This window comes from Ictalurus furcatus, chromosome 6 (genome assembly GCF_023375685.1).
Source record: "Ictalurus furcatus strain D&B chromosome 6, Billie_1.0, whole genome shotgun sequence".
NCBI classification, from domain to species: domain Eukaryota; kingdom Metazoa; phylum Chordata; class Actinopteri; order Siluriformes; family Ictaluridae; genus Ictalurus; species Ictalurus furcatus.
This window is the reverse complement of record NC_071260.1, coordinates 21,250,537-21,273,649: the sequence shown is the minus strand read 5'-3', so window position 1 is coordinate 21,273,649 and position 23,113 is coordinate 21,250,537. Positions and strand designations below refer to the sequence as shown.

Here is a 23,113-nt window from a genome sequence, read left to right as displayed (position 1 = left end):
CCTGGAGAAGATTGTGAGGAAGATTATGCATCGTGCTCAAACCCTGCTCAAGTGTGAACGCTGCTCTGTACAGCTACTGGAGGACATTGAGTCTCCGGTGATCCTCCTCCTCTCCTCACAGCTTTCCTCTTACTACACCTTTTCCTTTCTTTTCCTTTTTTCTTTCCATTCCTTTTTGGTTCCTTTGATTTAACCCCCCCCCCCCCCCAGTTTTAGGGAGAAATAAACATCTAATGGAAAAGTATAATTTAAAGTCTATTTGTCCAGTCTTTGATCTTTTAATTATTCTTTTTTCCTTTCCTTTCCTATTTTATCTTGCTAATAAATATCATAACGCATGTGACAGATGCTGAAACTCTGAAATCTATTGCAGGTAGTGAAGTTTACTAAGTCCTTTGAGCTACTGTCACCAAAGTGTAGTGCAGACACAGAGAACAGGTAAGATTCTGTATATTGGTTAAACACATACACACACACACTCACACACTCACACTTCCCTCCACCTGAGTGCATTATGCAATGATCATTTGTTTTCAGTTAATAACTCAGCAGAATCCAGCAGCACATGAACATCCATATCCATCCCATCACACTCTCTGACTCAGTTTGCAGCTCAGCGGGAAACATCTGCTACACCACAGTCTAATGTGTCCTGGCTAATAGGGAAAGTCACATGCTGGTAATATTCACAAGTGGTGGTCCATAGAATTGTTGTTAATGTTGTTTTCTATTGCTAATTTAAAAGGATGCTCTTTTATTATCAGTCACAGAGCCAAAAAGACACTAGAGAGAGAGAAATGGAAAAACAGTAAACTCAAATCAATGTTTAAAATGCTATTATTTATACATTTTAAATTGGCTTTTTTACAGTCCTGCAACATTGCAGGTGTTGTCTTGTCAAAATAATTTTCACACTGAAAAGTCTCGCCACTGAGCGAAGACTAGAACTGAGCTGATTGGATATGAACTGTGACAGAAAGTGGCTTCAGACCCACTTTGTGTTTGGGAAGTGCAAATAAATCTTGCACTAAGTCCTGCACTCTGTTGCTTACTGATGAATTTTTAAAGCTGCACATTACAAGACTGTTAAAAATTTCTTAGCAGACTCATTAACTGCTTAGCAGTGTGTTGTGTTATGCTGAGCTGCGTCGATGGGGACTGCGCTATGCACGTTTGATTGATGATTCTCTGGTGCTTCTGCACCAGAGACTTGGGGTTTCTCTCCATGTCAGCTGCTGCTCACATCCTCAATTCTGCACTGCACAGAATCTTCGGACTCTTGCTATTCAGCACTTAGGAAAACCCAAACCCCATAGCTCAGCTCTCTGAGCAGCCACCACTATCTTACTGCAAACACACAAGACACCAGCCCACCTGCCAACACATACAACCATTAGCCAATAAAGGAGAGAACTGGGTAGTTTTGAGAGCGTGAACATCATACCAAAGCTGCTTTATAGAATGGTGCTGATTGCTCTTTCCTAATTGCAGAGGAGAAATACGTCTGAGTGCTATCTGAGTTTTGTGTGAGACATGCGTGATCGTGAAACATAGCTGCTTGTTTCTGGCAGGGTGGCGCTAAATGCAAGTGGAATCATTACGGCAGCAGAGAGGACACACACCGCAGTACTGTCGAGGGGCCATGCACCACTCATCCCTCTCTCTTCTCACTACAAACACCTGGCTAATGCTCCATTGCCAAGCTGCGAAATCACATACACTGATGGCTGTGTCTATTTTTTTTAAAGCTTAATGACACTATCAAAGGAACAAACCAAAGCGCAATAAACATTTTACATCACTGTTTAAAGATCCATACTACACTTAAGAGCATGTAAAAATTGTGGGAGTGTTTGATCTAATAGTTCAGTTATCCCAGTCGGCATGGTTTCTATATGCGAGGGACAAATAAACATCATCTAATGGACGAGTATAATTGCTGATTTTATGTCCATCCTATTAGGCCTATTTTTTTGTAAAAAAGGCATGGAGTTTTAAAAGCTTTAAAATGGGAAAATATATGTGAGGCTTGCTTCACTGAGAAATCCCAAAGTGCACCATACAGAACTTATGTGTTTAATTTAGAGAATACTTCCACAGCAGGAGCCATTATGTCCATTATGCATGCGTATGTGTTTGATTTGTTCTGTGCTGCCCCCAATAGATTCGAGCTGCCCGACATACAACCCCCGAGAGATGGGTCTCATTGCACATCTCCAACGCACACATCTCACACACTCTGACTAAAGCAAGCCCCGCAGTTAGCCAGCAGCTCACATGCAAAAGTGCCATCAACTGTGTTACAGTCATGTGGGTGTGATGTGGAAACGTGATAGGGCTGTGCTGTGAACATGAGAGATTGGGCTAATGATACAGAATGAGAGAGAGCGATGAAGGAGGCAGTTGTATGTCTGTCTGTGGCACGTGGGCGGATAAGACAATCAGAGAGGTAACTTTTCATTACTCCAGCAGGCTTGGGAGAAGCTTATTAAAATGCCCGAAAGGGTCATTAGATATGAATCACTGCCTGGGGAGGGGCACCATAAACAATAACAACTCCTAAGGGGCTTTTAGTTATACAGATTGCATTGATCAATATGTATCCTTCACCTTACATAACTGGCTAACAGCATCTCTAATCCAGTACATCCAGCAATTACATAACTCTCTTGGTCAGTGGATCAGTTCTAACTCCTTTCTACATTCCTTTGTCTTAAATGTATATCTATTCATTTCTTATTAGTCTTCTTTATGTATGATTTATTTTTCAGCTTTAAGGACAGTATGGAAAAGTCATCATATTCAGACTGGCTGATTAACAACAGTATAGCTGAGCTGGTGGCCTCCACTGGTCTGCCGGTCAACATTAGCGACGCCTACCAGGACCCCCGTTTCGACGCTGAGGTGGATATGTCTGCTCACTCTGTAGCCGCGGTGCTACATTCCCATCAGCTCATAATTAGGACTACTGTAATCATCAGCTTCCAACTGAGAAAACCTTTATAAATGTCACTCTGAGCTGTAAATATTAGTTAGACACGCTGTAAAAAAAAACAAATGTAGGCCAAGCTGTGAGGCTATAATGGCTGGTACAACATAGCTAACGTGAAATATGCCATATCACTTTGGCAACCAAGAAATACAAGCAACATTATTCAAACAGAACACTGTAGAATCTAATCAATATGAATCAAATGTCTTGCTGAAAGGACTTTTCTGAGAGAGAATTTGATTAACGTGTGCCCACCTCAGCATTGTCAGAATGTCAGTGATATATTTTATATAAGGTTTTACCCTGGTAAGTACTTTGCACAAATCAGGGTAGATCCAGAGTTTGGGCTCCTTGAGACATAAACCAAAAACATAAAACAGAAACAAAGGTATGGAAGTGACTCAGTATGGTCATGTAGGGAAGTGTGCTATTTGCCTGGATCTGAACTGTTTCCAGGTAGTGGTCAGTGTACAGTGTAAATGAAGCAACAGACCAGAGTGATGTGGTGCTCTGCACCAGTCCAGCTTTGATCTCTGGCTGCTGTCGCACACTGATGAATTATATAATATGGCTTTGATGTATCTTTGGCTAAGATTCTTTTAGATTCTCTCCTGTTTCTCTCTGAAATGCTGGCATCCATGCTGTTATATTGTGTTCTACACAACAATGTGCTACACTGCGTACATGTCCTATGGGATTCAGGCAGCCTATCTTTTGCTGAGTTGTGCCGCAGGCATTACAGTACTGTACTGCAGCATGACACAAATGTAGTGAATTATATGTGTTGCCTATGTTTGCATTAGGCAGATCAGTTTTCTGGGTTCCACATCCGCTCTGTGCTGTGTGTGCCGATTTGGAACAGCAACCACCAAATAATTGGTAAGTTCATAAATCCATGTCCAATTTTTTTAACTACACTACCATTTCTACCCTGACTATGTATTACACTCTTCAGTAGTGTGTCTTGTACGATATAGAAGGAATAATTTGTGTGTTTGTGTGCACTCGCTGTGTACTGCAGTCAAGGGAGAAGGGCAAACTGGTTTACAGAGGTCTGACATCCTGAATGTGTTAAAGCCCATAAGTAGGAACATCCACATCCCACTGAACTTACAGGGCTGTGTGGTGCGCGTGTGTGTGCGCGTGCATGCGTGCGTGTGTGTGTGTGTGTGCGTGTGTGTGTGTGTGTGTGTGTGTGTGTGTGTGTGTGTTTGTGTGTGCATGCGTGTGTGTGTGTGCGTATGTGTGTGGGTGAGTGTGTATGTGTGTGTGTGCATGCGTGCGTGTGTGTGTGTATGTGTGTATGTGTGTGGGTGTGTGTGTTTGTGTGTGTGTGTGTGTGAGCGAGTGTTCAGGTTAGGTTTATATGTTTGTGAATTAAAGTTTGCTACATGTGTGTTCCTGTGGATGTGGATGTGAGCAGTAGAGAGCGAGCGAGTGTGCTCTATGTGCAAATCATGCAGCAAGTCTGGGTGTATCTAGGCGTGGGTGGACTCTTATCAGGAAACAGATTTAAAATCATTATAACCACACAACGGCATGTAGAGGTGCAGTACAAAGTCAAGGATGTGTTCATTCACAAAGATTATCTTTTTCTCCTTCTTTCTCACACACAAGTCACCTGTGCACCTGTGCAAAGACCAAACGATTTAGAATTTCAGCACCAGAAATAATCATTTTTAAAGCTCTTGTTATACCTAGAAACACCTTTACCTTTACTGTTTAATATGTTTAATCCCTTTATCCCTCCTGATCTATAAAAACTAAACTCTCCATTTACTATCAAGTAGACTCCCAAACCCAGCCTTTGATTTTGTTAATGAGTGCATAAAAGGGCAAGAGAAGTAAAGGAGGCCATTTTCTCTTAGGTATCCTGCCAGACCAGAGGACGTGAACATAAAGAAAGCCAAGGACACTCCCATGACAGCTTAAACCACGTCATAATCATTACCACACACACACACACACACACACACACACACACACACACACACACACACCCCCTATTGTCTTTCATCCCTCCAGCCACACACCTGTGTAACACTTTTCATTTATCTCTTCTTGTCCCAGATATTCTGACACCATTCAGACCAGGCTGAAAGTACATCAGGACAGGAGTAGGTTTTTTAGCAACATTCAGTAATTAGGGTTGTATTTCATAGTAGTAGAGAAGTAGCTGTAGGGCTGTATCTCGAGAGCACTAGCTGTATGTTTGATTTGTTATTCTTTGTTTGATTTGTTATAGCTATTTATTTGTTATCAATTGATTTGTTTGGTACCTCTTGGGCTATATCTCTAGAAGAATTTCGCTGTATGGCTGTATCTGCAGAGCAGTAGCTGTGGGGATGTAGGAATGCATCTTTTGAGCATTAGATATGGATCTGAATCTTTAGCTATATTTCTGTTGTAGGGCTGCATCTGTATAGTAGTAGCTTCAGGACTGTGTCTCTAGATCAGTAGCTTCTGGACTGTCTCTAGATCAGTAGCTTCAGGACTGTGTCTTTAGATCACTAGCTTCAGGACTGTGTCTCTAGAGCAGTAGCTTCAGGACTGTGTCCCTAGATCAGTAGCTTCTGGACTGTGTCTCTAGATCAGTAGCTTCAGGACTGTGTGTCTAGATCAGTAGCTTCAGGACTGTATAGAGCAGTAGCTTCTGGACTGTGTATGTAGCTTCAGAACTGTCTTCATAGAGAAGTAGCATCAGGACTGTATCACTAAAGCAGTAGCTTCAGGACTGTGTCTCTAGATCAGTAGCTTCATAACTGTATTTATAGAGAAGTAGCTTCAGGACTGTATCACTATAGCAATAGCATCAGGACAGTATCTATAGAGCAGTGGCTCCAAGACTGTATAGAGCAGTAGCTTCAGGACAGTATAGAGCAGTAGCCTGAGCACTGTATCTATATAGCAGTAGCGTCAGGGCTGTATTTATAGAGCAGTAGTTTCAGGACTGTATTTATAGAGCAGTAGCTTCAGGACTGTATTTATAGAGCAATAGCTTCAGGGCTATATTTATAGAGCAGTAGCTTCAGGACTGTATCTATAGAGCAGTAGCTTCAGGACTGTATCTATATAGCAGTAGCTTCAGGACTGTATTTATAGAGCAGTAGCTTCAGGGCTATATTTACAGAGCAGTGGCTTCGGGACTGTATCTATATAGCAGTAGCTTCAGGACTGTATTTATAGAGCAGTAGCTTCAGGGCTATATTTACAGAGCAGTGGCTTCGGGACTGTATCTATATAGCAGTAGCTTCAGGACTGTATCTATGTAGCAGTAGCTTCAGGACTGTATCTATAGAGCAGTAGCTTCAGGACTGTATCTATAGAGCAGTAGCTTCAGGACTGTATCTAGAGCAGTAGCTTCAGGACTGTATTTGTAGAGCAGTAGCTTCAGGACTGTATAGCGCCATGGCTTCAGGACTGTATCTACAGAGCAGTAGCTTCAGGACTGTATAGAGCTGTGGCTTCATGACTGTATCTATAGAGCAGTAGCTTCAGGACTGTATGTATAGAGCAGTAGCTTCAGGACTGTATAGAGCAGTAGCTTCAGGACTGTATCTATAGAGCAGTAGCTTCAGGACTGTATCTATAGAGCAGTAGCTTCAGGACTGTATTTATAGAGCAGTAGCTTCAGGACTGTATAGCGCCGTGGCTTCAGGACTGTATCTACAGAGTAGTAGCTTCAGGACTGTATAGAGCTGTGGCTTCATGACTGTATCTATAGAGCAGTAGCTTCAGGACTGTATCTATAGAGCAGTAGCTTCAGGACTGTATAGAGCAGTAGCTTCAGGACTGTATCTATAGAGCAGTAGCTTCAGGACTGTATCTATAGAGCAGTAGCTCTAATGAAGGGATAGATAGATGCAAGAGTAGTAGGAGTGTGTGAATGAAAGCAGCTTTTATTGCCCAGTCACATTCATCACACTGCTGTGAGAGACAAACAACACTTTTTTTTTCCCACTTCTTATTTAATCCAGATTTGTGATCAATTTTAACTGAATCTGTTGCCATGATCAAATCAAAACTCTATCATTAACAACAATATTAGAGCTGCATGACCCATGTGGCATGCTGTGTGTGTTGCAGGCGTTGCACAGGTCCTAAACAGGTTGGATGGGAAACCATTTGATGATGCAGACCAGAGACTGTTTGAGGTATAACTTATGCACTCAGTTTTAAAACAATTACTATGTAATGTCTATTGCTTCACTAATCACTTCTTTCCATTGTTCACTGTGTCTATACCATTTCTTCTCTCTCTGTCTCTCTCTCTCGCTGTCTCTCTTTCTCGCTGTCTCTCTCTCTCTTGTTCAGGCATTTGTGATATTCTGTGGACTGGGGATCAATAACACAATAATGTATGATCAGGTGAAGAAATCTTGGGCCAAGCAGTCTGTGGCCCTGGATGTAAGTCTCTCCAGGCAGACACACACACACACAAACACACACACACACACACACACACACACACACAAACTGTTGTATCTCATAATATGTGCTTCCTTTTAGCCTATTTTGTAGTCCTATATGAATCTGAACAGCTTCTTTCTCTGATGCATCTTAGCCGCTTGTCCGAGCGTGCCAAACAGATAAAGCCATGCTAGCCTTCCACGCATGGAATGACTTTACTCACAAAACATGAAAGGGAGCTTAAAATTAAGAAAATGAAACCACTTGTTTATCAGGGCTACTTCACCTTACAAGAATTCAGTATCTCATCTGCTGTTCAACACAGAGCACATGTACATGTAGTTATCATTTACTTCAATTTTATAATGACTTAGTTACTCTAATAAATCGTTAGATTTATTTACAGTCTCGACTTCAGTTTTGCTGTTATTACTGTCCTTCGTACCGTGTAAGTAATTAAAAAAATATTACGAAATGCTAATGCTAGTGACTAGCAGCTGCAGCCAGTTTGTAACCAGCTTTGCTGTAATGACATTAAATATACATAATGCACGATTCTGGCCGCACCCCCTTCTTTTTATGAGCGTGTGTCGATGCAGCCTACAGCCTACACTCCAGCTACAGGTGACACTTAAGCTATTAGTGATGCTATCATCAATCAGCAATAGTTAAGGCTCAAGGTTAAGGCTCAAGCCCCAATGCAAACCCCCCTGACCCCCAAGTGCCAGCCCCCCCTCCATTATTTAGTTGGGGAAACTCTAGATTTAGGGCTTGGTCTTAGGGCTGTCAATAAGACTACAGTCTTTGATGCTGTTTGTAGACAGTGTTATACATTATATGAGTATAGTATATCTATATAGATATATACCGTGTGGCGATGCTGAATAAACATGAGCAATGATGAAATACGTAGGTGCGAGGGTTAAGGAACAAGAGTTCATTGCATACAAATGCGTACTTATACACACAAGAGGTTTGGGAGCAAGAAATGTGACGCTCCAGTGAACAGTGAGGGAGAGAGAAAGCAGAACGCATCACGTGTTAGTGTGTGTGTGTGTGTGTGTGTGTGTTGGTCCGTGTGTGTGTGTGTGTGTGTGAGCATGTTTTTATATCTTCCTGGGGACCAAAAGGTTAGGATAGGATTATCAGACAGTTAACTAACCTTTGGTTAGTTTCCATGAGTGTTAGTTTTTTAAAGAGCCTAAATGTTTCCTTTGATTACCGAGGTTACAGTATTAAGTTATTATTGCTTTCATTAGCTGTGTCAATAATTATCATAATCGTGTGTGTGTGTGTGTGTGTGTGTGTGTTGACTTTGTGTGAAGACATGCAGTATTTAGAAATTATTTAGTGGAGGTGTAAACTTAGCCACTTTCCTTAAAACATGTTGTAGATGACAATAACCTAGTTGTATAAGTGTGCACACCCATAATCTAATACTTAGTTTAAGCACCTTTTGATTTTATTACGCAGTCTCTTTGGGTAATAGTCTTGGCAATATTCTCTTCACATTCTTGCAAAAATATTCTAGCTCCATCAAATTTTAAGGACATTTCCTGTGCACAGCCCTAAAACCTGATGCTGCCACCACAATGCTTCACTGTGGGTATGGTGTTCCTTTGGTGTGCTTTTTTTTGCACTAAACTTAGCTTTTGGAATTGTGGAATTATTATAACTTTTGGAATTATGGAATTATTATAACTTTTGGAATTGGTCTCATCAGGCCATAACTCATTTTGCCACATGGTTTGGGGTGATTTAGTTGGGCTTGTTGTTTTGTGAGAAAGGGCATCCATATAGCTGCCCTACCTCATAGCCCAGACATGTGAATAATACAAGAGATTGTCACATGCAGAGAGTAATCAGTATTTGTCAGATATTCCTGCAGCTCCTTTAATGTTGATATAACTATGGTGCTCCATTTTCTCCACTTGCTGATGATGGCCTTCATGGTGTTCCATGGTACAGCTAATGTTTTGAAAATTTTCTGTACCCCTTTCCTGATTTATATCTTTCGACAGTGAGACCCTGTAAAGGCTTTGACAGCTCTTTGCAGACCATGGCTTCAGAACTCAGATGAAACCAAGACTATGTAAATAAAATCCTACTGAAACAGCTGATCTTTATTGGGGGTTAATCAGAATAATTTCATTGATGACAGCTGTATAATAATTTCTTTTGAACATGAGATTGAATGTGATTGGTTCATTCTGAACACACCCACTTCCCTAATTATAAATGGGTGTTCACACTTACGCACAAAATTATTGTAACTTTTTTATTTTTTTTATTTTTCCCTAAAATGCTTCTGATTGTTTTTCACTTTTTATACATTGTAATTTCACACTGAAATTGAGAAAGTTCTGACATGATTTATCTTGGTTTAATATATTTTTTTTTTATCACAAAAACTTTATATGTTCAGTGATGATAAATGCCTTTGTATGTGTACCTGTATACATTATTACAGTACTGTTATGATTATGTAATAAATACACTGTCAAAAACACTGAGTTAAAAACGGCTGAATAAATATGAGCCGGAACACATTTTGGGATAAACTAAACCATCAAGTTGGGTTGTTGATTTTAACCCAGCAAATGGGTTGCTTTTCAACCCAAAGGATGGTTTCATTTTACAAAAACATTGGGTTAATTTTATTTCATAAATGTGTTAATATTTTCAAGGTTATTTTTACCATTTGAAAATGTGAAATCTACCACATTATAAACAAACATGTCAACATCTCCTTTAAACCCAAGGTGTTCAGAAATGTAGTGCTAGAGCTGCTAAAGTGGTGTTTATATATAGACTTTGAAGTAAATGGCTCAAATAAGTTATATATTTAAGAGGAAAATGTATGATTTTGATCAAAGGAGATGCTTAAAACATCCAAAAAAACTGAGTAACCCACTTACGATCCAGTGGGCATTACAAACAAGTAAGACAAAGCTAACGAAGATAGCGGTGCATTTAGTGCCATGTAAACTGGACTGTTATCGCACATTTTTCTTTTTTCTAGTGTGCAGTAATGGTTTTATGGATATTGATACGAACCTTGTTTCTCCAAATAAATGTAATAGTCGCTCTGTGTGAAAACTGCTACCTCCACATTAGGTGAATTCAAACTGAATTGATTTGACCCAAGGAGGGGGTGGGGGAGGGGTGCATTGATTCGGCTGTCAGTGAAAATGACCCAGCCAATAACCCTGCAGTTGGGTTACACAAAACTACCCCAAATCTACCCAAGACTGAGAAAATAACCCAATTAAATGACCCAAAATGTTTAACCCAGCATTTGAGTAGAAAAAAATAACCCAGCATTTTTTAAAGTATATAATATAAAGTCCAGCAATTAAAGCATTTATCACACTGATTAACACACTGATGTGTATGAAGAAGTATTCAGGTGGTTTTCACCACCCCTAATGGTTAACACTTTTTTTTTTTGAAAGTCATGCACACTTTTAATATCTGGCTTGTCTGGTCTTGGGGTGGCACGCCTCAGCAGATTCCATCAATTTCTCTGATTTTACACTTGATTTCATGCAATAGTTAATTGCCAGGAATGGTCAAGCCTGCATCACACATTACTCAGTTATTACTCTTGAATGTTGAAATTTGTCAGACATGAGCTTGACATCACATCAATGAGTAAAGCGTCTCTCTCTCACTTTCTCTCTCTGAAGGTGCTGTCGTATCATGCCACTTGCTCTAAGACAGAAGTGGACAAGTTTAAGGTAAAACTTTATTTAAAGCAACACAAACAAGTTTTTCCTACTAAATTCTTAGACTTCTCATTACTGATAGTACCTGAGCATTAGTGTCTGTAGAATGATTGTAAAATGCCTGAAACACATTTAGAATGGCACGCTGGGTAGTGTTATTGCCTCATTGTTCCAGGGTCCCCGGTTCAGTCCTGAGCTTGGGTTACTGTCTGGGTGGAGTTATGCCTGTTTTCCCCATAGCTGGCTTCTCTGGTTTCCTCCCAGCACACAAAAACATCCCAATAAGTGGACTGGCTAAGCTAAATTGCTCCTAGGTGTGAATGTGTGTGCGCATAGTGCCCTGAAATAGACTAGTGTCCCCATTCAGGCTGTATCACAGTCTCATGCCCAGTGTTCCCATGATAGGCTCTGGATTCACCATGACCACAACCAGGATAAAACAGTTACTGCAGAATGAATGAATGAAAGAGATTCATTAATAAACAGGGGATTGAACTATAGCAAATTTTCCTCCACAAATGTCATTAGAAGCATCATTAAAAGGCATGCCTTTCTCTATTTAAAAATGTGAACTGAATAATACATAGCATGATATATGTCATTCATACACACATTAATTGTATGTTACACTATGTATTAATAATGATGCCAGTTCATTCGTGTTCCTGCAGTGCTCATACCATCATGGTAGAGTGATTTTTCCCTCATTAGTGATGGCACATCCATCATATTAGACTTTTCCTCAATGATTTTCGCTTTGAATGCCTTCATAGCCATAGAAAATTTGCTGGAGGCTTTGAAACCTGTAGGCTTTAAGTAATGTGCACAGCGGAGACTAGTCCTGCACAAATAATGCAGCTTTGAGCTCTGTCTCTCTATCTGTTTGTCTTTCCTTCTTACACTCTCTGTCAGACACCCACTCTCTCTTTCATGTACTCTCTCTCACTCTCTCTCTTTCTCTCTCTCTCTCTTACACACACAGACACTCTCACAGTGGTGCATTTTAAATGTCACTGAAACGCAAGCTCAACAGTCATTCATAAATATAGTGCTGTAGCACCACTAAAGCACTTTTTTATATATCTCACCTGTAAATTGGGCAGCGGAAGCTCAGATTTTAAGATGTTAATTTTGATTAGATATGTGATTAGATTAGATTATTAGATCAATTATTAGATCATTTGTATTAGATAAATGTAAGTCTCTCTGGATAAGGGCGTCTGCCAAATGCCGTAAATGTAAACGTGTATATACAGTGCTGTATACAGAGCATTACCTCTACAGTAGATACAGTACATAAGGAGAAAGAAAGAGGAAGAAAGACAAAGAGAGAATGTGAGAACGTTATTAATTTCCCTTCTTATTTAGGCTAGGCTCCAAAGGGACTGTTCTCCTGAAGGCAGTAAAGCGATGAAACCCTGAAACTATGATACAAGACACCACAGACATACAGAAACTAACGAGTAGTTGTTTAAATATGGTGAAGTAAAAATGACTAGATGTCCTCATGAATTTAAGATCAACTGTGCTCAGTTTGAGACTGGTGAATAGATGAAGAGACGATCGCTTCTGCTTTTTTTTGCATGTTTACCACCTCTTGATATTATTAGTAATAGAATTCACAGATACCTATAATTAGCATCTGTCAATGACATCACCAAACACATTAATTCCCTTGCCAATACTCTCTCTCTCTCTCTCTCTGTTTCTTGCACTCTCTAACACTCGCTCTTTTTCTGTCACGCTGTGTAAGCTCTATCTATAGAGCCCCTCATTAGCAGTTTATCTCTGTGCTGTTGAGATTCTCAGCTGTGCAAAGCTCAGTTTTAATTGGATAAGCAGACTCTGTGGAATCAGTAGCATCAGTAAGAAGCTACAAAGCCCTCCTCCATTGATGAAGGACCTGAATGAAAGTGGACGAGACACAGTGCCATACTGCAGCCATCCTCTGCATCCCTCCTCTCCAACTTGTGCCTTTCTACACAGTTTTTCCAAGCCCCACTGTTCTTCCCCTCCTCTAGTCTTTGATTCAAAGAGAGACAGACCACGCTCGGTGACTAGAGTGCAAACTGTTAGAGAGTATCACATTAGGACTGGTAAGTTTAGTATTGATTTAAAGCCACAGATCTCTGTGACTCAATGTATTTGTTGTGTCCTGCTTATACTAGGTACAATGTTACTTTATCACCGTTCTCTGCTAAATATTCTTGGTACATTACAAAGTATTTTTTCACCCCAAAAAACTGCTTATGTTTTGTCATTATTAATGTGTTATATCCTAGGCATTCCAGGTTTTTATTCATTCTAATAATAATAATAATAATAATAATAATAATAATAATAATAATAATATGTTTCAATTATATAGCACCTTTCCATAGCTCAAGGAGTCATAATAAAGACCACAGTACATGGATGGAAAGGAAACAGGAAAAACATGGATATACTGTACATAAAAATTGATGGGAACACACACACACACAAAAAAAATAAATATATTTATGCAAGCTCCAGACACACAGGGCAGAGGCAGGAATTGAACCCCCAACCCTGGAGGTGTGAGACAAACATGCTAACCACTAAGCCATCGTAGCCCCCGTGAGAAATTTTCCACAGTATAACATACGGCACATTTCCAATTACTTATCGAACATATGATTCTGGACCCATCCTCCATATGAACATGTGCCAGAGATGCTGTGACCTCTGACATGTTTCACAATGTTTTGTTGCTACCCTGCTTTGCTATTCCTGGTGATACTACTGAGCTACCAGTGCCCATCTGTCTGTACTCTGAGAGGATATCCTGATTAAATCAAGGTCAGGTGTGAATAATTACATAGCACAGCCACACACTCAGTGTGTGTGGTGTCGAGATCATCTGGCTACAGATGTCACAACATCCAATTTGGGCAGAAAATAAGAATGACTGTGGCCTCCTACAGTTGTCTTCTACAGTGTCTTTTACTGAAAATATGCCTAGTACCTAGCACTGAACAATATCAAATCAACAGAAAATCTACTGAGGATATTGTGTCTGTGGTTCAAGTCATCCCAGTAAGTACAATGCGTCTTGAACAGTTCCCACTTTACACCTTACTGTCGAGTAATCCTAAATCAATGAATGCCATGATAATGCCTCTAATAATTTGCTCTGTCTGCTATGTGCAACAGCTTGAAGCCTGAACAAATGTGGTTCATGGTAGTAGACTTGGCTAATGGCTTCTGGTCTGTGCATATAGCACCTGAATCACAGCTATGACTGGTCTTACATAACATACAAGTAGAGGTCAACTGTATGTAGGCCTGTCACAATAACTACTTTTATTGGACCATATATTGTCTCAGAAATAATTGAGATAAACGATATTATTGTCATTTTAAGACCATTTTATATCATTGATGGTATAATGGTAATATAATAGCATAATAATGCAAGTACACACTTTCAAAGAGCAATGAATTTTTAATTCTTAAGAATATTCAGACATTCGAATTGGAAATGTAAAAAAAAAAATTCTAAATAAATGAAATATAAATAAAATAAAACCACACAACTAAAGCAATAAATAAAATGGACTTTAATACAGTATTGTGAATTCTTTATGCTTTATTATGGAAAACGTGACTTACCATTCTACCTAGCGCCTTAATTAAGTTCAAGTTTACGTGTGCATTCACGTCATTTTGTGCAGAAGCAAGTTGTAATATTACGTTTATGTTCTGTATATATCTGATTAAACTCATATGTGTATAAGATGCATTTAGGTGAGTTAATGTAAAGCGCTTCAGTTAAAGTAAAGTGCTTCAGTTTACCTCTGTTCATTCACTGTTCAGCTTCAACTCTCGCAGTTTAATTGGCTCAATCCCCGACATTATACGATTCTTTCTAGATTTTTCTTCTTCAAAAGACATTGTTAGTGCATTGTTAATATCTTGCATGTTGGTTTTTGAACAGTATGTTTTAATTATAATCTGTGCTAGTGTTTGCTACATATCTTAAGTTCGAATGCACACAGTTTTTGCATTCGAATGTGCATTTATATCTTAAATTCAATGAATATTCGAAGTTCGATTTTTAATCTGACAGCCCTGGAGCAGATGAGAGGACAGAAGCAGCATAAATGGCTAAAATGTTGGTGACATTCATTCACATGTAAAAAACACACATGTAAAAACAATGGGCAATATTGAGGTCAGCAAAAATGATCAAGGTCCTCTCCACATATCATGCAATATTTCAGTAATGTAATTATTGTGACAGGCCTAACTGTATGTAACAGCAGTATTGATTTCCAGACTTTGCACCAGAGTAGACGAGTAAGATACGGATCCTTCTGATTCTGCCAACACAAATCATTATTACGCTAACTATTCTCATTTTGTGGAGTCTAGATGGTGTCCAGTAGTATCTGTGTAATATATTGTGTTGAATGATCAATGCTGAATGAACTTTCACTTGTCTTCTTCAGCATTTCAACCTACATGTCCTCAATTCTCAACTACTTTATTATGCTTGATATTGCACCCCAACAGTTTAAGCAATATTATCCATGTTTTAAGTTTCTGTACATGTGACCAAACAGATGTTTTATAGCATACAGATGCTTTATTAGCTCCTTGATAAGAATGACTAGGATCAAACGTATTACAATTACATTGAGTTCTATAGGAAGCATACTGTTCCTATTTTAAAGTCATAGAAACTATTAGTTTGTTGATATTTTTAGGATGTTGGTTTTAGCCCTCTCATTTTTCACATGGGTAACACTGTATTTGGATAGACCACTGTACACATGCTACAAAGAGTCAATAAACCGTTTATAGACGATCAACAACCTGTAATTTGACTGTCATCAACAAGCCTATCAACTAATTCTAATATGTCTGTGTCAATGGCTTAGGTTGTTGCTGTTTATAACTGTTGGTCAGTTGACAATCAGTTGATAGACTTATTCATTACAGTCCATAGATGTACAACCCCAATTCCGAAAAAGTTGGGACAGTATGGAAAATGCGAATAAAAACAAAGAGTGATTTGTAAATGTACTTTGGCTTGTATTTAAACAAAACAAAACAAAAAAACTTTTAAAGACAAGTTATTTGATGTGTTATCTAATCAACTTCATAGTTTTTTGAAGATAAACATTTATTTTGAAATTGATGCATGCAACACGTTCCAAAAAAAGTTGGGACAGGGGCAATTTCACCTTCTACAGTGCACAATAGAATTAAAAGATTCAAGGAATCCGGTGAAATCTCGGTGCATAAAGGGCAAGGCCGATAACCACTTCTGAATGTGCATGATCTGCGATCCCTCAGACGTCACTGTCTTAAAAACCGTTATGAGTCTGTAATAGATATCCTGACATGGGCTCGGGAATACTTTGGTAAATCTTTTTTGGAATTTACTTTGGTAAATCCACAGATTAGTTAAGGCTTTACTATGCAAAGCAGAAGCCATACATCAATGCTGTCCAGACTTCTCTGGGCTCGGTCTCATCTGAGATGGACAGAAGCACAGTGGAATCATGTTTTGTGGTCCATGGAGTCAACATTTCAAATAGTTTTTGGACAAAACAGCCGTCGTGTTCTCCGAGCCAAAGAGGAAAAGGACCATCCAAGCTGTTATCAGCATCAGGTCCAAAAGCCAGCATCTGTTATGGTATGGGTGTGTGTCTGTACCCATGGCATGGGTAACTTGCACATCTATGAGGGCATCATTAATGCAGAAAGATATGTACGCATTTTGGAGCAACATATGCTGCCATTTAGACGTCAGGATTTTCCAGCAGGACAACGCCAAACCACATTACAAGCGCATGGCTGCATAAGCAGAGCGTACGGGTGCTAGCATGGCCTGCCTGCAGCCAAAAAAGGCAAGGAAGGTCCCGTACATTTGTGCAGCTAAAGAAACACATAATGGATGAATGGGGGAAAATTCCACTTGCTAAACTTAACCAGCTAGTGTCTTCAGCACCCAAACACTTAATAAACACTAAATTTCCTTATTAAAAGAAAAGGTGATGTTAAACAGTGGTAAACAGTTGACTGTCCCAACTTTTTTGGAGTGTGTTGCACTCATGAGATTTGAAATAAGTGTATATTTTCAAAAATAAATTAAATGCACAAAGTAATAATAATAATAATAATGTGTTAATAATGTGTTTTCAATATAGTACAGGGTGAATTGAATTTTCAAATGACTTTTTTTTTTTTGCATTTTCCATACTGTCCCAACTTTTGGACTTGTATATACATTTAACTAACCAACTAAAGTGGCACCTTCAAGCATTCTTGAAAGGGATCAAAAACACGTTGTTTTATAATAGTTTTGTTTTGAGCCAGAAATACCTGACAAAACAGATTTCAAAAGTACAACTCTCTGTCTCTCTCTGTCTTTGTCTCTCTCTGTCTCTTCTCTTCCAGGCAGCAAACATCCCTCTGGTGTGTGAGCTGGGCATTGATAAGCTCTCCTTTGATGACTTTTCTCTGGACGTGGATGCCATGATAACTGCAGCCCTGCGCATGTTCATGGAGCTTGGCATGGTGCAGAAATTCAAGATAGACTATGAGGTCTCTCTCTCTCTCTGTCTCTCTCTCTCTCTCTCTCTCTCACACACACACACACACACACACACACACACACACACACACATACACATATACATACATTTCCTTCTGTGCCACTCTTTAACCTCATGCCTCATTTAAGATGAGGTCATGTTGCTCTGTATCACGTACTTATAGCCTTAAATGTTTCTCTTTCTTTTCCATCTGTAATCTGTTCTTTCCGCCATCATTTAAAAAAAAAAAACTAAAAGTCAAGGAATAAAATCCTCTCCAGCTCCCTACCCTTCATCCAGCTCTGATATAGAAGCATGTACTACTATCACATGTTTATGCTCTTCTGTTTTTCACACTCTTTTTCTTTAGACTCTGTGTAGGTGGCTGTTGACTGTAAGGAAGAACTATCGTATGGTTCTGTACCACAACTGGAGACACGCGTTCAATGTCTGCCAGTGCATGTTCTCCATGCTTACTGTAAGTCACACACATACAAAGTTAAGAACATGTTGACATTGCTTATGGGCGCCATGTACTGTACCTCCATGTGTATGATTATATGTGTGTGTGTACATGCTGAGGTTTTTTTCTTCTTCAGTATTTAATACAGGGAAGTGGGAAGGCATGTGATGTGTATCACATCTTTTTTTAAAATTATTTTTTACTTACATAATCATTTCAATAATTAACATCACAGAAACTAAAACAAAGGCAGGAATAATAATATGAAAAGGCAGAAATGTTCAATGTGAAGGATTTCCACTGCTGTAGCCTGTGTACCAGAGGAAGCACCTCAGCACTGTTCTACTAACATTTGCAGCACTGTGCACTTGGTCTGCTCTGCTTCATGCTGGAACTGTTCCCCGAATCCCTGATTGTGTTGCATTTTTCTACTTTTTTGAAACACTTCCAAAAACAGTGTGAAAATGGGCCTGAAATATACACAGTGAAAGCCAGACTAGATCACATATTAAATGGAAGTGAAATGCTTTCAGTGTTCTCTGCAGTATGCGCCCTAGGCAGGAAGAACACTACTGCGTTAGGACCACTATGGGCTGTCACACATGGAAGATCCATTTTTTCGTACCCTTTGAGTCAGCGTGCTAGGCAGAGGTAACACTAGAGTGTTAACTGACCATCTTGGATAATTCTGCCAATCCTCAAATCCACCCTGTCACGTAAACTGGGTGGAGATGGACGCAAGCGCAGTTAAAAGCTTTAATGAGAGGCAGGCAAACAAATCCAATACGATAAACAGAGACGCAGTCAAAAACAGACAATCAAACTGATTCAACCCCCATTGCAAATCAGGTTTATTGTCAACATTTACAGACTTTCAGCTGTTTGCAATGAACAAATCAAACAAAAACAGTTGAAATAGTTCAACACGACGAATGCTTCAAGTGGTTTCCCCAAATACATCTGAAAATGCAACTGTAGACGAGAAACAAGGAAACGAGGATGAGAGCAGGATCAAAAACCAGGAAACGAGGACAATGAACAAAGGCTTGGTATGACTCTGGTGGCAAAACACAGAAACAATACTTAATACGAGGGGTTTAAAGACTAAACGTACTCAAAGGGGATAACACAGAACAGCTGAGACATTAGGAAACAACCAATAACAAGACAGGGGTGGAGACATGACATAAACCATAACAAAACACAAAAAGTAAACAAAAAAGTAAAGTTTGACGTCCCGGAAGTGTGCGCTGCTCGCTCTGAGGGGAAATCTCTGACACAGTATTTATATCTTGAGATTCTGAAGTTAAAAAGTTCCATAGAAAGTCAGTAAGAGTACTAGTAAGAAATACATAGAAAGTGCAAACTATGGAATTATAAATAACATACAACGTGAATAAAAAATACTGTATGACTTTAATAAATAGTGCTAGTAATCAGAAGGGTGAGAGTTTGAACAACTGTTGGACTCTTTAGCAAGAATCATAACTGTCAACACCTTGGATTGGATACTTTCTTAATTTTAAGTCCTTTTTTGGATAAAAATCTATAAAAAAAGTTTTTTTAAAGTATAAAAAGTAAATAAGATTTTTTTTCAAGCAATTGCAATTTTTTATTTACTAAAAAACCCCGACGTGGACGGCACAGTTGTGCAGACATTGCCATGTCACATCTCCAGGGAGCTGGGTTTGATCCTGAGCTCAAATTACTGTCTGTGTAGAGTTTCTGTGTGTATTCTCTCCATGTCCATGAAAACATGCAGATTGGCGAAGCTAAACTCTCTGTAGGTGTGAATGAGTGTGTGAATGGTGCCCTGTGATGGACTGGCATGCCATCCGTAGTGAATTTTTCTCCGGATGCACTGCGACCCTGACCAGGATAAAGTGGTTAATGAAGATGAATGGATGAATATGGCATGCCATACTTTTTTATCCAATTTGAAGTTACATTTAATGTTGTGGAATATCACTTACATGACAGTAACTATAAATAGTGGTTCCCTAAACCATCCTTTTTTTCTCTTGAAGCTACAGCTTGCCATGTTACAGAGAACACTTTATAATGAATGAGTATATCTCTGACTGTTACAGGAAATGCTGACATTGGAGACTCCTTTCAACAAAGCTAAATAAATGTCTCCTCACATAAAACTGAATCACATAACACCATATGAACAATTAAACACGTTTTTAAAATCCATTTTTATAGCGTGTCTGCAATACAATTCCCTGTGTTAGATCCTACTACAGAAAGGATAATATATCAGAACAAGTGCACTTGTATAAACCTGTGGCTTGCCTTGCAACTGCTACTACTGTCAGAGCCATGCTGTTATAGAAATTAAAATTCATCTGACCAGTCAGGATAGAGAATTCACCAGCACTGTGGAATTAATACATGTAAATTAAACAAAAGCAAATTAATAAATAGAGCACAAATAATTATTTGCATTTAACTTAATTGTAATGCAATCTGTCAGCTAACCTGCACAGACCAATTATCGTATATTGTTTTTGTTACATTGCCATGTAACCTCTATGAAGCCCTCCTTTTGATGACATCATATGGCATCATATATGCATGTGTGTGTGTGTGTGTGTGTGTGTGTGTGTGTGTGTGTGTGTTCCAGACTGCAGGCTTCCAAGAGACCCTCTCAGAGTTGGAGACCTTAGCACTCATTGTTGGCTGTGTGTGCCATGATTTGGACCACCGTGGAACCAACAATGCATTCCAGGCCAAGTATGACACGCATACCAATATTGATTGCCCATAACCACAGTTTATCATCAGCCTGCTCAGCTGTAACAAACAACCTGATTGATAAGCACCTTATGCAATTCCAGTCATAATCCTTGATCGATGTAACTAACCCAAAATCAAAGAACTTAAGATTAAATACTGAGACACGTTTCATTATTAGAGAACACTCTAGCATGTTTGTGCCATCCATGTATTCGATGGAATTGCATAAGCATTCATCCTGATCGAACTTTGCCTCATTTTGTAGTGTTACATTCTAGAAATGGAATGGACTTGGGGTTTGGCAAAGGGGGTGCCAATATCGGTTGTGATTGCATGAGTAATCACCCACAGTCAACTGGAAGTGTATGTGTGACACAGAGGTCTAGATTTGGCAAATATATAAACTTGTGTTGAGAGAGAGTGTGTGATGGATAAACAGTAAACTCATCGGTAAGTCAGGGACAGCACACTCAACTTCTATTCCATCTTTCACTCATCTGCCAATGAACTTGCTATCTATATTACCTTTTATTTGGCAGGGCATAAAGCACGCCCTTTCCACAGTTGTGAGTAAGATATAATGTGTCTTTCTCTCATCACATTCTCATCATATTGCTCTCAGGACAGGTTCTGCTCTATCTCTCCTCTATGGGACCTCAGCTACTATGGAGCATCACCACTTCAACCATGCTGTCATGATTCTGCAGAGTGAAGTAAGATCCCTCGCTCACACACGTTTCATCCCATTCAACATCATTACAGAACAGCAGAACTAATAAGATCACAAGTTACTTACTTTAATAACGGCACTGGCAGCTAACATGGCTGTGGCGTCTGTCAAACACGCTTTTGAGTCCATGGCAAGAAAAAAAAGGGTAACACAGCACTACTGAATGCAATCAATCAATGTAATTACGGTCAGTTAATGATGAGAGACAGGTGTGTGTAATCAGAGGCAGGTTAAGATGGGGAGAATTAAAGGGGGAGAAAAAGAGAAAGAAAGAGAAGAAGATGTTTCGGATATTGTAGCTAATTTTACAGCATGCTCTCTTCACATTACAGCTTCTAGCAACACCTCTGGCAAACCAGGTTCACCGGATACTTAACAAAAGGAATAAGCAGAAATGATCAAATGATATTTTGGCAGCCTCTTTTGGTGTTGATCCTCTCCTTGCACCCTGCTGAGTGAAAATCTGGACGAAAGCTCCTTAACAGAAGTCAGTGGACTAAATGGGAATGTTATCTCTCTCAGATTGGACTCCTACTGCTACTATTATATACACTGGTTTCTAAATATTTCTAGTGCTATAAGAAAACCCAGCAGTATGCCCAGTTTGAAACAAAGCTACCAAAACACAGTCAGTCTTTCTTATTATGTGTGTCAGTTTCTCCCGCTCTGGTACCAGTGAAGTCTTGGTATGATGAATAAATATGCTGACAGAGAAATATTACAGTTTTCACTGTTATTAAACATGCTGTAGACAAAATATTTGACAAGAAGGGGATTGAAAGGACAAAAATAGGTTTGTCCTAAAAAAAGGTTCAAATCCCGCCAATGCGATATCCAAGGATTTCAGCGAGAGCAAAATTGCCCGTGATGTCTAGGTGGGTGGGATGGCGTTACTTTCACCACTGTCAATTAAAGAGACACTACTCAGTCTTAGGTGTTTATGATTGTGGAAGAGGGCAGTGTTACACTACTCTATGATATGGCATGAGCAACAGCTTGAAAAGGTGCAGTGTCTGGCATCGTGTCTTGGAGGAAACACATGCTAGCCTTCACCCTCCCAGATTAGTAGCTGTCATATTATAGGGGAGAGCTAGCTAGTGGGTGGGAATTGCCCAATGACCAATTTGGGAGAAAATGGGGTAAAAAAAAACCAAAACTGTTGTACTTCCAGCACCTTCTCTGCCCTAATAAAGAAATAATAACTCAGTTACAACAAATGAAAATGTATTACTCATTATGGTTTACATTATGTGTGTGAGCAGTGTGTGTCTCGAGTTATAACATCTGACATCAATATCTAATCCCTCCAGGAGTTTGCGATTTTGTGATCACAGAAATGAACGCAAAATCAATGAGGAGTTTGCAATTTTTCGAAATTACAGCGGATTTTCCGCAGATTTGGGCCAAGACGCGTCATGTGACATCATCACAACGTGCATTCAGTCAGAGTCCTCTTTGATTCACGTGCGTTGAACATGAGTA

At 39.3% G+C, this 23,113-nt stretch overlaps 1 protein-coding gene across 1 annotated transcript in view; it reads left to right on the top strand.

The window, feature by feature from the left end:
* Positions 1-23,113, top strand: part of pde11a (phosphodiesterase 11a) — a 70,667-nt gene that overhangs the window by 30,980 nt on the left and 16,574 nt on the right. The window contains exons 4-14 of the mRNA XM_053627898.1: positions 1-97; positions 374-438; positions 2,772-2,904; positions 3,796-3,871; positions 7,079-7,146; positions 7,307-7,399; positions 11,092-11,142; positions 17,560-17,706; positions 18,067-18,174; positions 20,789-20,898; positions 21,524-21,614. The exon at positions 1-97 is cut by the window's left edge and continues 44 nt beyond it. Coding sequence (XP_053483873.1) covers positions 1-97; positions 374-438; positions 2,772-2,904; positions 3,796-3,871; positions 7,079-7,146; positions 7,307-7,399; positions 11,092-11,142; positions 17,560-17,706; positions 18,067-18,174; positions 20,789-20,898; positions 21,524-21,614 — 1,039 coding nt within the window. The remainder of the gene's footprint in view (positions 98-373; positions 439-2,771; positions 2,905-3,795; positions 3,872-7,078; positions 7,147-7,306; positions 7,400-11,091; positions 11,143-17,559; positions 17,707-18,066; positions 18,175-20,788; positions 20,899-21,523; positions 21,615-23,113) is intronic.